Source organism: Plectropomus leopardus, chromosome 12, assembly GCF_026936395.1.
Source record: "Plectropomus leopardus strain MGB_pleo_1.0 chromosome 12, ASM2693639v1, whole genome shotgun sequence".
Lineage (NCBI taxonomy): Eukaryota > Metazoa > Chordata > Actinopteri > Perciformes > Serranidae > Plectropomus > Plectropomus leopardus.
This window is the reverse complement of record NC_142187.1, coordinates 15,876,384-15,891,687: the sequence shown is the minus strand read 5'-3', so window position 1 is coordinate 15,891,687 and position 15,304 is coordinate 15,876,384. Positions and strand designations below refer to the sequence as shown.

Sequence of the window (15,304 nt, the reverse complement as noted above, 5' to 3'; positions counted from 1 at the left end):
GATCACTCTGGGTCCAAATCCCACATGGAAAACATCACAGGAATTTCACTTGTAGCATTAGGAAGGTGATGTGGCTAACCTGTTAGCAGTTGCCAATTTACACATCTAGCATTAGCATTACTTTGAAATCATGCTTTTGGCTGCTTCATAAATGTAAGTCCAATATTTACTCTTGCTTCACTGTATCACTGTTTTGGTCTTCACCAACTTGTGAGAAAGTTCCTGGCTATTTCCTAGCTTTGACTTTTTATTGGCTATTCAATTACCATGTCTGTTCTCTGGCTAGTTGTTAAATTTGGCTTTACACTGTCTAGTTGTTAACTTTGACATTTGAATGGTAGTTACCTTTGTCTTTTCATCAGTTTGTCACTAACTTGGTTCTGGACAGGCAGTGTAGCTTACAGTAGGTATGTCAGAGTTAATCACTGAGAAAAACTCCTAGTTTTGGTAAGAAAACTAACCAAATGAAAACCTGAAGGTTGTAAAACCAAAATAAATGCTGAAAGATGCTAAAACGGACATTTGGGTGAAAGTTCTTTGAAGTGAAGTTTGTCACTGCGAGCTTTCACTTTGCACCTTTGTTGTGCGGCTTTGGCATTATCACAGACTGTGATAAAAAGCAAAACACAAGATTTTGGATTTCTTTTTTACCTCTGAGGCAGCAATTGTTTTCCACTTTCTTCACTGTGATAAGTAATATTTTAAGGCTGCACAGCTGGGACAAGTTGTTTTATAATACAGAGGTAGTCACTACATCAGTGGGTGGTGGTCGTGCTAATACTTTGTTTGCAAACCATCAAAGAGCAAGACAGTTTCAGTATCTTTTCACTGAACATCACAACTTCCTCCTGCAGGGAAAGGAGCTTTTTGATTGTGTAAAGTCCTACAATGTGAAAATAGTGTCACCTTTATTTTGTTGTCAGTTACATTTTGTCACATTGTGCTGTAGCTTTAAGAAGGGGCTATTTTTAGAAATGTAAGTCAGCTGTCACCTGGTACAAATCTCTTGGCATGTAAAAGCTTTTGATATGCTTTGAAAAATAGTCAGCATTGAAGTACAATTGTAGGTAATGGGCTAAGACATAGAAAAAACACTGGTATGTTCCTGTCATGACAGAGAGTTTTTTTTCTAGTTGCATGTGTCGTATTTATTTGTGTTTTTATATATGTTTTTATTTGTACATCGTAGGGACGTCCTGATCCAATCTCAAACATCAGATCGGAGGCCGGTCAAGGCAGTTTTGACTAATCGGGATCGGAATTATTTAGCTTATAAAGCATCCAATCCTTTGTTTTGTATCAGCTGTCACAAAGATGTTTATACTTTCCTGCGCAGCAATGCTTAGCGCAGCCTTTATCACTTCTGCTCCGCTAAGCTGTCTCCTCTCTATTGAACTTAAGGAAAGCGGCTGAGCCCTGTCCGCCGCGAAACACTACATACCATAAACGAAAATGCAGTGCGAGAATGCTTGTTTACGATATTTACCGAATTTATGAGCACCTTATTCATTTCAGCTGAGTGTGAGTCTCATGTTTTGCTTTCAGCTATAATGCATGGTGTTTCTCCGCTCTGCTCAGAGGAGAGACAGACGGCAAGCAGTGCTGTGAACAACCTCACTCCCCACTTCAAGTGCACAAGCTCCATGACCAAAAAGCCTAGATGGCTTATTTATTGATAAAGGGCAATCTCCCCCAAAAAATGTGCAGATGACAGAAATAAACACTCAGCAGAATTAGATCGTTCAGGTTATACACACACACAGGCTGCTGAAGCAACAAACACTGGACTCTTAAAGGGACAGAGACATTTCCTTAAGACAGTGAGGAGTCCAACAAGATTAAAGGCCATACTGACTTTAAAAAAAACCTTAAAGTGTGTACTGTGCAGCTTTTTGGAAACAAAAGTATAATTAAATTAGTAGGATCAGGACTCGGTATCGGAAGATACTCTATTAAATGACTCAGATCAGAATTGGGGCAAAAAAAACTTGATCAGGACATCCCGAACACATAGGTATGTTTGTGTGTGTGTGTGTGTGTGTGTGTGCGTGTGTGTGTGTGTGTGTGTGTGTGTCTGTGACTGTGACTGTGTCTGTGTCTGTGTCTGTTTGAAGTACTAAGTCAGTGTAGTTAATCCATAGGATGATTTATGGGGTTTTAAGAAAGTCAATAGGTTTGTCTGTGACTGTTGCTGAGTGGGGTTCAGTTCATTCATCAAGCTGACCTCAGCTGAAATGGAAATGACCTCCAATCTTTGAGTGTCACTGCAGCATGCTCCCCCCCACCCCCCCACAGCAGACAGGTAACATGTGCTGCAGGATGGTCCATTTTCCATCTCACGTCACATCGCACAGCAGACACTTGAGGCTCAGCCAAGGTTCTCTGAGCCCTGAAGGATAGAAGCATGTTAAGAGGCAGTGAGCACTGGGACTGAAAAATCCTTGAACCTCTGGCAGGTGGATTAATTGGTTTACTCAATGTTATTTCACCAGGGACTTCTCAAAACAATTTCAGACATTAGAATGTCTTGAGAACATGTCGTCGACCTGAGGGGCAAAGCAATCTAGTTGATAGCTAAAAATACATTCTGAAATATGGACCATCGAAGGACGGAGTAAAATTGAGCAGCTCTCACTGTCATCAAACACTGACGATTATGAACGATATTTCCACTTGTTGTTCATGTCATTTGTTGTTGCTGTTGTTATTATAATAACAACCCTGCAATCATTAGCCTGCTGCAGAGCGGCGTTTTTACACCATGGCTGTTAAATTGATTCATCAAATGGCATTTTACCAACATGGGGGGGGTAGCACAGGTTCTCATTTCCTAGATATATGGCACACAGCACACACACACACACACACACACACACACACACACACAAAAACAAACACACACACACAAACACAACACTGCAGCACCAGCATCCAGCTGGCCTATTTATCACCAGCAACGTTCACTATGGTGGCCCCCCTGCTAATGCTAGCCTTGCCTTTTCTGCACCTACCATTAAATGGAAAGTCCCCCTGTTAGTGCTGCGCTTTGATTAATTGGTAGTTTAGATGGCCGGGAACAGCATCCATAGATAATATCAGGCTGCACCTACACCTGCAGCTGCATTGTTTAGCAACATCCTGACTGTGCTGTTTGTGTGTAAAACCCCATTATCTGGTCTCAGTTAGACGTTTAAGCTAATAAGCACTGTGTGTGCAAGAATGTTTGTCCACTGATGTGTGTGTGGCTGTGTGTAGTTTTGCGGGCATGTGTATGCATGTTTTGTTTGTTTTGTTTTTTTAACTTATGCTACCTAGGTAAGCCAACATTAGAAGCATTTTTTTTTTCTATTAACTCAGCGCTGTCAGATTGAAAATTTGGAGTGACAGTAAATACATTAAGCTTTCACTGCAGTCATTTTTGCTCAACTACCTCATTTTACCTTGTTGCTAGGCAGTAACATGCAACTCAGAAATCATCGGTCATTATTGCCATCTATTAAAGCTACACTATAATAAATACAAGGAACTTAAGTTTGTCTTGTTAGTGCTAAATACAAGATGGGATTGTGTATGTTTTAATTGTGTTACGTTCACATGGCTACTTCTAATTATTTTTCCTGTCTTTTTCTCTCACCATAGGAATCTTCATACTCATTTGCACTGAAATGCCTTATCAGCCTTTCCACTGTTATATTGCTTGGTCTTATAATAATGTACCATGCCCGTGAAATCCAGGTGAGTCTACCACATAATATATAATGTAATTTTATTCATTATACCAGCGGCTTTTGATATCGGTGTTGTGATGATGATGTGATACAAAGCGGATGTCTGATTTGGTGATTGGGCTTAACTAAAAAAGTACTGAAATACTGCTTTGATTGTACTAAAAAGTAAATGTATTTTTAATAATTTAATGATATCACACTACATTTATGATTCACACTGACTATATTACTATACTATATTAAGTGTTGTATACACAAAAATAATGTATGCAGATACATTTATTTAACCCTGTGAAACCTGAAAAATTTGTTCGATTACTTTCAAAAAGACGAGGAGACCGCAACAAGCAACTTACCAAGACATGGCCCAAAAATTAGCAAAACAAAAATATTTTAAAAGTTACAAAACATTCCCTAAAAATAGATGGGGAAAAACCCCCAAAACAGACAAAAAAATTACCTTAAAAAGTATGAAGTATATATGTGTGTGTGTGTTTATTTTATATATTTCTTCTTAACTTTTTTTCTGTAACATAATTTTTAATATAAAAGTATTATAATTATAAATGTATTTATTATATTATAAATAAATTGTCTCGACATGTTTCCCTATTTTTTGGGATAATTTAAAAGCAAATATTTAGGTCACCTTTTAATAATTTCTTTTAATATGTGGGACATTTCTTGCCAAGTTGGTCATTGCCTTTTTCCCTTGTGTTTTCAAAACCAATATGCTCAGGTTTCAAATATTCAAATGGCTTGTGAAACGCAGCACAAGAACACTGATGTCGATCCAGGTTTTAAACATTTAAGATCATTTGTTTTGTTTTGTAATTTGTTCAATAATTGGATGCTAGAGCACTGTTTGTATGTACCACTCTCTTTTTCTTAAGTCAGTTTAATGTATAAAATTGTCATTAAAGCTAAGGTTTGCAGTTTTTTGGAAAGGGAAAAATAGTTGGGGACAGCCCTTGCGGTCCCTCTGCGGGGCTGCTTCCCGCTGTCAACCTGGCACAGTGATTTGTAGCAGCAGGGAGTGAGAAGGAGGATACACTGTGATATGAGGCTTTAGCTAACGTTTGCTCCATAAATGTGAACTTGAAGCTGCAGACACTAGCCTTTGGCTCTAGTTTGCAAAAGACTTCACTATTGACATTTTCTCTTTCTTGATGTAACACTTTGCAGATATTGACACGTGTCTTTTTTATTGTCAGACTCTTTTAAACTCTTTTCTGATCAGTGTGTCATCTTCTCTTTTTGGTTGCTTTGCAGTGGAGGTAGTTATTGCCAATACTGGAATAGCAACTTTTTCTGCAGGATGCTTAACCATTGAAGCAGGCTTTCTCTAAATGGATGTGTGCGCCCATCTGCATTTGTAGAGTAATCAATAGGAACGTCCTGTCTCTGAAATCAACTGTGATTGGCTAAAGTCTCCTGTCGTAGGCTAGATTTTCAGAAGCCTGAAAACAGAAACAAGGAGATGCAGAGGTCCAGAGTTTCTCAGTCCACTTAAGTTACAATATGCTCAAAGCTTATTATGTGACTTTTGCCTGTTGACACCAAAATGAAAGCTTTAAGTAGCCATTAGCAATAAATATAACACATGACGCAGTGAATCTGTGGACTAAATTTTCCATCCAGCCTTTTACTGCATCTTAGTTTATGCTAATTTATGTTTTGTTCGACTTGATCTGAGCTGCATTAGACATACACATTTAAATTGATTATTTTTCCAGGGTTACAGCATTACTCTAACTGTTGAATTTCTAGCAGCCTTCTCTTTTGTTCTTTACACATTTATTGCAATTCAGCATCTTGACTAGAATTTCAAATAAAATCTGCGGCGTGGCGGCTTGAAGAGGGCGGGAAAATTGTAGAAAATGCTGAAAAAGCCAAAATCTGAAAACATCAAAGTAAAAGAGTGTTGCTGGTGTGTATGTGTTTTTCTCCAGCTGTTTATGGTCGACAATGGTGCGGACGATTGGAGGATAGCCATGACGTATGAGCGGATCTTCTTCATCGTGCTGGAGCTGCTGGTGTGTGCCATCCATCCCATCCCGGGCCAGTACGTCTTCACCTGGACGGCACGGCTGGCCTTTACCTACACGCCGTCGGTGGCTGATGCTGACGTGGACATCATCCTCTCCATCCCCATGTTCCTGAGACTCTACCTGATAGGCAGGGTTATGTTACTCCACAGCAAGCTGTTCACGGACGCTTCGTCTCGCAGCATCGGCGCCCTCAACAAGATCAACTTCAACACACGCTTTGTCATGAAGACCCTCATGACCATCTGTCCAGGAACTGTTCTGCTGGTGTTCAGTATATCCTCCTGGATCATTGCTGCATGGACTGTGCGCGTCTGTGAGAGGTAAACACAGGGTTGTGAATAATGAATGTTGCTGGGGACAGATTGAAAAACAAAATGGCTGATGCACATTCACGCGTTGTGGATTACTAGACACCTTTCGTCCTTCACTTTCGTCTCTGTTTTGTCCCAGGCTTCTTAGTGGTACCTTGTTTTCAGTCTCTCATCTGCACTGATCCAAAGAATCGAGTGGAAGCTTCTGGATAGGTTACATATAAATACTGCACATATGCACACAGAAAGCCATATTACACATTACTCCGCTACTGTTTAAAAACACCGAGACATGCGTTTCATTAGCTCAGCAATCGCTCCACGACTCCCCATTGCTATTTTAGATGGCTTGTCCATAATTCATGAGTGTCTAATTGTTTGTTTGCTGAATGGTTTGTTTTGGTAATGCAGAGCAGCCCCCAGGATCCCCTAACCCGTTTTCTCCCCAAAACTGCGCATCGGGCTTCGTCTCAAGGGGGCAGCAACGATTCTCACTGAAAATGAAAGAGGCAGGGAGAAAATGAAAAGCTTTTTTTTTTCCTTTCTCATTTTGCATTTGCATAGGGAAATGAGACATTAATGCCAGCTTTGATGTTTCAAAGTCATTTGTGCGTAGTTGGAGTGGAAGGGGGACTTGAGTAGGGTGGGTGGAGAGCGGAAGATCTATAGCAGCAGTTCTTGTCAGACCCAATATGATACCGTGCATTTGCTGCAGTGTAAAAGTCAAGCCTCAGCTTAAACAGATTCTCAGTGTCCTCCTGCAGCTCACTTCGCCTGCTTTTACTAAGTACCCCCCCTCTTCCTATACCTCTCCTCCTAACTCCCCTTCCCCCTTCCCATGTTAACGCCTGTCACTAACCACCCCCCCCTCGCACGCCCAACCCTGGATCCTCTTGGACCCTCAGCACCTCCAGCTATTGGTTGGTGTGTTTGAACCTGACAGGGTGAACCAGCGGTGAAAAGAACAGCTGACCTTTGACACCAGCTCCTCTGGGACACAGTGAGGTGTAACTGGCATCACCTCAACTAGTCATCTTGGGAATTTCATGGCTACTTCTCATTCACTGTCTCCTTTTTATTCCCAGCCTTATAGATAAACAGTAGTTCGATATTTTAGGAAAGACACTTATTTCTTTCTTTCTCAGAGTTACACAATAGATCAATACCCTTATATTTGTGCGGAAAATATGCAGCTAAAACAGGAGATGGTTAGCTTAGCTCAGCACAAAGACATGAAACCAGTGGAAACTCCATAAAGTTAAGGCAAATTGTCATATTTGAACTTGTTCGGAATAATCAGAGATATAAGGTGTTAAAAGGTGAGTTTTAGAGGATTTTGTTACCTTTTGACAGAGCCAGAGCCAGGCTTTTTTCCTCGTCTTTATGCTAAGCTAAGCTAACCACTTGCAAACTGTAGCCACATTTAGCTACAATACATCCATGAGAGGGGTATTGATATCCTCATTGTGCCTTGGTAATGGTGTGTTTATCATGTACGTGAAATGAATTTTCGCCTCGTGTTACTCCCGTGAATAGACAGTGCATTCTCATCCCAACTCATCACGTTACCGCTTTGTCAGTTGACTTCCGCGTCTACGCATTTCAAGCTAAGTATCCTTCTGGGTCTGCTATTTCCGTTCTGTAATGGTGCTACTGTGTTGCCAACAAATGCACATGGTAGGATGACAGTGCATATGGTTATGTTTAGGCAACAACAGCACATGACAGCCCTCACCAGAACGTCAACAAATGCACATGCTGGCACAGGAGGTTAGGTTTAAGAGAAGGAGGCACATGGTAAGTGTAGAAAACAAACACACAGAAAGCAAACACCGGAAAGTCCATTGTTTGCTGGATTCATCCACAACCTCTCCCACCTGCCATATAGGTGCCCTGGTGCTCCTTATATCACATCGTTACAAGCAGCGTTTCAACCTGGCGCGGTCCTCCCACATTTCATGTGCATATAATTACACCGTGACCAGTTCTGTCCAGCCATGTTCTCAGAAAACATCGTCCAGAGGAGTTCCATGCCTATGCGAAAGATGCCTTTTGGCATGGCGCACTTATGCCGAAAACACAGAGCAGCGCTATTTTACGAGTTTGGTATTGGACCTGGAATATGGCCACTGGATTGCTTTTTGATGTTGTTTTTTTTTAAGAATTTCACAACAGACAAACATTCGCCCTCAACAGCTGTGCTAATAGATTAACACAGGAAGGCAGCTAATGCAAACGTGTGATTTTGGTTTGTAGTTAGGTACAACCGATAGCTGGAATCGAGTGATATGAACACAGCAAACAAGGAGGCTTAATGCTGTGAACGAGCGTGAACCAAGACGATTTGTGTACTGTTATGGCAGTGCATCACTGCTTCACTCCTTCCGTTGAAAGAGCATTTTGCTAAGAAGCAACTTAAAAAATAGCTTACACAAGTCACAAATACATATATCCTGTACTTGCCATGTAGTATTGTGGCGTCGCTCACTTTTCTCAGAGTCCTCTCCTTGCTTTTTCCGTCTCTGTACTGATGTTGAGCTGTAAAGCTTCAGGTGCCCACAGACAGCTACAATAAGCTCGTTCTCCATTTCTGAGTTTTGATAATGATAGGAGAATCTCAACCAGATCTAAATGCTGAGAGGGTTTTGCGACAAAGCATTACACAAATTTCTTGCACAATTTAAACGTTGTCAACTCGCTAGAATACCTGAATCGAGCAAATTTCGTGTTGCGGCTGTTTGCATCTTTGCATTGACTTTGTAACTGTGATGTGCGAATGCTCACTTCTCGCTAATTCTTTTCGACGTGAACACACCATAAGAAAGCAAATAAGTGTATTTTCCAAAATGTCGAACTTTTCCTTTTAAATTTAATAATGAAAGTCTTGCCTAAACATTGGGATTATTGTAATTATTGGGTTTTTAGTATCCTATTATCTAAGACGGAAACTCCATTAGAATTACACTGGAGAAAAACTGCAAGAATGGATATCTGATACTGCACATCCCTAATCCTATATACTGCTGGGGTGAATTCAAAGAAACCTGAACTTCAATTGATGGTTAGATGGGAAACACAGAGTCTCTTACATCTCTTGGTTTTCTCACACACACGTTCTGTGACACACTTTCCATGAGCAGTGCATGCCGTTAGTCCTTTGGTTCCCGTTTCAGAATAAGGTGTGTTTTCAGATGGCTGGATTTGTGTGTTAATACGGATTGGTGCAAGCATGCACATGTAGGTGTGTGTGCCGTGCGTGCATGTGTGTGTGTTTGTATAATGTTTTGTTGTACTTTCTATTTCCCCACTATGCTGCTCCATAGGGATACCATGTGAGTCCTCGTTCTCTAGCCGTGGAAAAAGAAAAAAAAAAAGCAACTTATCATTTTTGCACCGAGCTGGCGCCACTGCTGCCCTGAGCGGGGTTGGAGGGTGGGGTTGTAGTGGGGAGAAGGGGCAGCCCCTCTAAAACAATTAACCGATTATCCTTTCCAAACTCAGTATGGCAAAGGAGAATTAGGCAGGCCCTCTAGTTGACATGAACGTGGCACCATCCTGCTGAGAAAACAGGCTGTTAGTGGCTATAGGAGCACAGCAGAGACAGACAGTGTGAGCAGCACTTTGAAGCAAGCGTCTCTTTACGAACTATTGTGTGTTAGGCCGGTAGGGGCTGGAGGAGAAGGAGGAGGTGGAGGAGGAGGAGGAAATTTGTGCTAAAGTGGAGCAGCTCCTTCAAGTCACCTTCATGAATATGCCAGAGGGCAATTTGTCTTTTCTCATTTTTTTCCTCTCCCTCTCCTTATGCAATTGTTATAGATCCATATTGCACAAGAAGTCTTTTTAGCAGCGACTCCAAAGATTTGTCGAGGAGCAAAAGCCTTTCTGTTCTTTGTGTTCACACATTACCATCCCATTATGTGTCTCCCTTCACGAAATTAATTGAACAGTGTTGTAATGGTTTTCCACAGACTTTTGTTGCTTCTGCCCCAAAGATTTTGCTCTAGAGGTGAAGACAGTTTGTCTCCTGAAGGCCTTCAGATGTCAAGACTTTTTGTGTACTAGATAATTTAGGTGTGGGGTGTGTCTAACTATCTTTAATCGCCAACTTTATATGAGTAGTTTTACACAGTTTAAAGCAAGGCAGGTAAATGAGGGCATTGCTTTCCATTGTTGCAAAGTTTCTTAAATATAGACACTCTTGAAGGAGGAGTATGTTCTGTGCTGAATGCAGTGTCTCCAGTTTTTGTTTACACCCATGAACTGAATGTCCTCATCCCCCTTCGTTCCCTCTTTTGGTAAACATCGAAACAGCATGCAAGTTTTCATGTTTACTTATCAACCCCATCATTTCGAGTAAACAAAAAAAAAGTGGAGAAAAAAAAGAGGCGCTTGTTTCCCAAAGTGCTGTATGTGACTTTTGTATCTTCTGTTAAACGCGCCGTTACACTGTCACATTGACCACGCTCCTGAGCCAATCAAAGGGCAGTACGGTGTGAGATTGGACGAGCACGGAGTCTACCTGGAAAATGCCTAGATGGGGGGAATGAAAGACACACAACCAAGGGGGGACAGAGAGGGATGGAGGGATGGAGGGATGGAGGGATGGTGGAGTTGGGAGGGATGCTAATCTTACAGTAGATGGATTTAACGCTGGTCACCGGCCCGCTTTTCCGTTCTTTCTTGATACAGCCCATCTTCAGAGCTAACCTACCTCAACTAAGCTCCTTAACTAAGCTCTTTTGGCTTCTCCCTCACTATCATAAGGCTCCCTCCCTCTCTCTCTTACTCCTGACTGATCCTTCGCAGATCTCCTACTGTACCCATCTAACGTGGCATGCTTTGCAGTTTTTCCTCATCTCTCCCCACTACTGATTCCTCGTCCCTTTGCCTTTCCTTATCCATAACAAGCAGGCCTAATCCGGCCAGAACTCAGTTACACACTCGCATGCATGCCTTGCCTGCCTCCCCGATCTCTCGCTCCTTTTTCTCCTTAACTGTTATCTAATTCTCTTCCTCTCCTGTTCTAACTCTGTTATCTGAAACAAAATGCTCTATTTCGAGGTGATGTGAGACTGCCGTTTCTCACCTCGCTTTCTCCGGCGAGGACCCGTAGGCAAGCTCTCAGAAAGTTTAGCTGACTTTCCCTCAGAGCGCAGCACTGGATTATCAGGCTTGAGTTACTAGTCAGCTACACCTACACCCAAGGTCTGACATCCAGATTGTGTCATCGCTTAGCCACAAGATACAAACAGCGGCAGCCAAGAACAGGCTGTCCGAATGTCTAACTAGAGAAACACACACCGGTGCAACTTGAACTTTCTCACACCAACCACAGGTTTACATGAAATATTCAGGTAGATTTTACAACTTTAAAGTTTCCAAGCCAGGAATGAAACAGCACTGACACATATTTTAACACACTTTTAGTTTGTTATTAGATTTAAATACAGAATGCAGCAAAATAGGTGGCAACAAAAAATGCCTCCTTATTCTCCTGGCTAAACAGATGATGACAACTTTAAAACGTAACCATTTTTTTTAAAGCCTTTCTGTCCACACGTACTGGCGTAGATCTGACAGACATCGAAGAACAAGCTGACGCAACAGTCCAGCTCTCGATGACCCTAACAGTGGACCCCAAGGATCACAAAGTGAACTGTCTGTACAGTTCGCTGTGCATCAATCTTAGTGCCAACACACCTTTCCTGTAACCTGAATCATTCACAAGACTATCTTAAAAAATCTTTTCCACAAAGTCGGATGGATTTTATGCAAATTGCTGCAAACTCAAGGACAGGCGGATTCTCTATGGTTTGATGACTTGATCTGATAATTTCTTTTTAAACTATGCACGCTCTGCAGGCATAGTATTGATTGCAGCCTATGGCAAAGTCATATACAAGGCCTGCAAAGCATGTTTGCATAACAGTGAATATGGAAGTTATAATCAGCAGAGATACTATCTGCTCTGAAGATCATGAGCCTGTTCTTTGTTCAAAGACAGGTGGTAGTAGCTTAATGTAAAAGGTTCCTGGAGATGTTAATCTTATTGTTGTAAAAATACAGGAGTAGTGTTTTTATTTACTTGTGAGTACTGAAAGTCTCAAGTTTTTAGAAGACCACCCCCCCCCACACACACACAGAGCCCTAATTTCATCTTTTTTATTGCAACCATATTGTCCAATTTTATCTGTTTCATGTACTGGTAGTCAGAATATTTCAACATCATTAATTGTCACCTTGTCAATCAGTCTGTTATCAGGCTGGTTTGAGACGTCCGTCTGGACAGTAGACAAGATCAGGCAACGGCAAGGGGGTGGTAACAAAAAACTGCAGTCAAGTCAGACAGTTTCCAGGAAAAGATGCTCTATTTTCAGCAACCTTCAAAGAATGTAGAGGAAGTCACGAAGTTTTCAGATCATGTGTTATTATTATTGTCAACTCACAGAAGATGTGTTTGTTTACAGATGAAACCCTCATTGCACAACATGACACTAAGACCCGACCACCTAATGTTAAATATCACAATTGCATAGATAGTGAGGATTTATGAGTGTTTATGGTCGAAACTAAGAGCCAATCAGCTTTTTGATCAGGAAACAGCCAGGAATTTCCCATCATGCCCTGGGTCTTACAGTTGATGTAGAGAGGCGCCTGGCTTTAAAAACTACATCCGATTCGATCTTGTCAGGTTATCATTGCCCGTGTGTATGAGGTCAGAGTGAAATCTAACCAGCATGCATTATGCGGCAGTCATGACTCATCAAAAACAGACCTAAGATAATTACGTTTTTCGTTTTCCCCAAAAAGTCTGAGCAGTACGAGGCTTTTGGTGCGGTACACATCACAAACCAAATGATACATTCAACTATCTCATTACATTGGGAAAATAAGATATACAAGTTAAACTGTGTTTAATATAGGGCCAGCAGGCTTAATGTGTTAATCGCGATGCGACTAAGGTCGGTATGTAACGCGTTTTTTTTTTTTTATTGCGTTAATACAACAACGCAGCAGACATTTCTGATTTAAAGAGGCTGTACAGGGCTGTGCTACAGTGATGCTACTGGTATCACATTAAACTAGAAGACCTAAGAAATCCAGGGGTACCAACCATGTCATGTTAGCTTCTCAGGACAATCCAAAGTTGGCCATTTCACAGGGGTCCCTTGACCTTTGACCTCAAGATATCTGACTGAAAATGGATTATGTTGGTATCCATGAGTCTCCCCTTTACAGACATGCCCACTCTATGCTTGTCCCATTCAGTTTTTTGCTGTCATTTGATTCCTAATCAAAACAATCTGGTAAGAATTGCTTTACCTTGTCAATATGGACTTCAAAACTGTTTTGAAATGCAAAATAATGGAATTGAAAACATGTAATTAAAAAAAAAGAAATGTATCGCAATTAACTTTTGAAATTCTGCGATCACAATTTTTAAAATGTATCATTTGACAACCCTAGATTAATATAATGTTTTACGTATTACTGCGCTCAACAAGGCAGCCTGAAGGCAGCACACACAACCAAAACACTCGACTCCAGTGAGGCATGCTGGGAGGCTCGCTACACTAAGCTAGATGGTTAGTAACGCCATCATCAGACCAGAAATATGAGATCCTCAGAGAACCGACAGGTCTGGCATTTAGAGCACCTGCGCAGCAACTGACTCTTGCTAGCAGCTGATAGTAGTGAAAATGAACACAAAGCACACATCCACAGCAGTGAGCAGTTAACTGCCAGCGGGCCAAGTAGTCGATTTTGTCAGAAAGACAGATACATTAGTGAAGGCTTTTCTACTTGTGTTTATGTGACTGTAGCATTTAAACAAAGGTGTTTGTTTATGTGTTTATTAGACTAAAGAGGTGAGAGAGCTGATGAGGCGTTTACATGTTATCAAACCAAACAGTGAATTTTGTGGACCTTTTCACCCCGACTGTAAAACCTTTATGCACTAGTACAGCACAGTATCACATACCTAACACTTATCAGTCAGTCATCAAACAGCTATTGAAGAATCAGGAAAGGGAATCTGAGGTGACAGAATCTTTTCATCACTCGTCTCTACTCGAAGACGAAAACTTAAAAACAATGAACGCTTTTTAGGCAGGCATTTTGCGTGGCATCTGAATGTGGGCTGAGATGAAGACAGCCGGCAATCTCCTGGGTTCTAATGAGCACGCTCTACCTTAAAGCCAAACCTGGTGTTGTGGGCAGAAGTGCAGCAGAATATGTACTTTGTGAAGAGTATTGGGAAGACTGGGAACATGAAAGAAAATGCTGAGGTGTACTTTGTTTGCAGTGGAGGTGGAGTGGTGGTTGTGTTTCAAAGCTTGTCATGTCCCCTGAAGGTTGGAGTTTGCAGCAAGGTAAACTTAAACACTACTGGGTATGGGTACTTGAGCAAAATGCCTTTTTTAAAGAATACACTGGGACTGGTGTGAGCTTGTTTACAGGGACTGGGGTCCGAGACCTCGCTGTGGAGTTTTCTTGGAGGTGTCTCTGGCCTAATTCAATGAACATCTGTAATGGGACACTCACTATCTGATAACCCCAGAGACATAACCACACTCCAGCACTGTAACATTAAGATTAAGGGCTTCGTGAACGGAGCTTCCTGTCTGGTGGCTTTATAGATTAAGAAGGACAGAAAAGGCCTGACTTTATGAAGTGCTCAGCTTAGATATGAAAGTTTGCAAGGGTAGCACCACAAGACTGTTTCAAGGGCTTACGTGAGCTGACGTCTTTGACTTCATTATTTGTAATAGGATGACTTGCAGGAAATCTCACTGGTTGTGTCAGTGCTGCGGACTCTTTGGAAGTTCTCATCCAGCGTCTTTAAAATGGATGAGATTCACAAACACACACACTTGATCATTTCTGGCAACGGAGGCCTGAAGCCTTCCTTGCTGTAAAATCTGCAAGTCAGCTAATCCAAGCAGGTCCTTACTTTTGGATTCACAACTTAGTCGGTTGACAGCAATACATTATGTATAATTTATTATCAAAGTGCAGTCGTATCGGTGCAACAAAATCATGCAGTTCTTTGCAGCAAATATTACAGTGCAAAGTCACTCTTAATCAAAAGCCAATGTCTGGTTTGTGCAGTACAGCTTGCCTCTCTCTTGGTTTATACTCTGTTATTTGGCTAAAGTACAATTACAACACACCTTGTGAGACCGCCACTCCGCCATGTTTGATTATCAGACGA

At 41.5% G+C, this 15,304-nt stretch overlaps 1 protein-coding gene across 3 annotated transcripts in view; it reads left to right on the top strand.

The window, feature by feature from the left end:
* Nucleotides 1–15,304, top strand: part of kcnn1a (potassium intermediate/small conductance calcium-activated channel, subfamily N, member 1a) — a 100,146-nt gene that overhangs the window by 68,859 nt on the left and 15,983 nt on the right. For all 3 annotated transcript variants that reach the window (XM_088085295.1, XM_088085293.1, XM_088085294.1), the window contains exons 3-4: nt 3,640–3,735; nt 5,681–6,099. In XM_088085295.1, the coding sequence (XP_087941421.1) occupies nt 3,640–3,735; nt 5,681–6,099 (515 nt within the window). The remainder of the gene's footprint in view (nt 1–3,639; nt 3,736–5,680; nt 6,100–15,304) is intronic.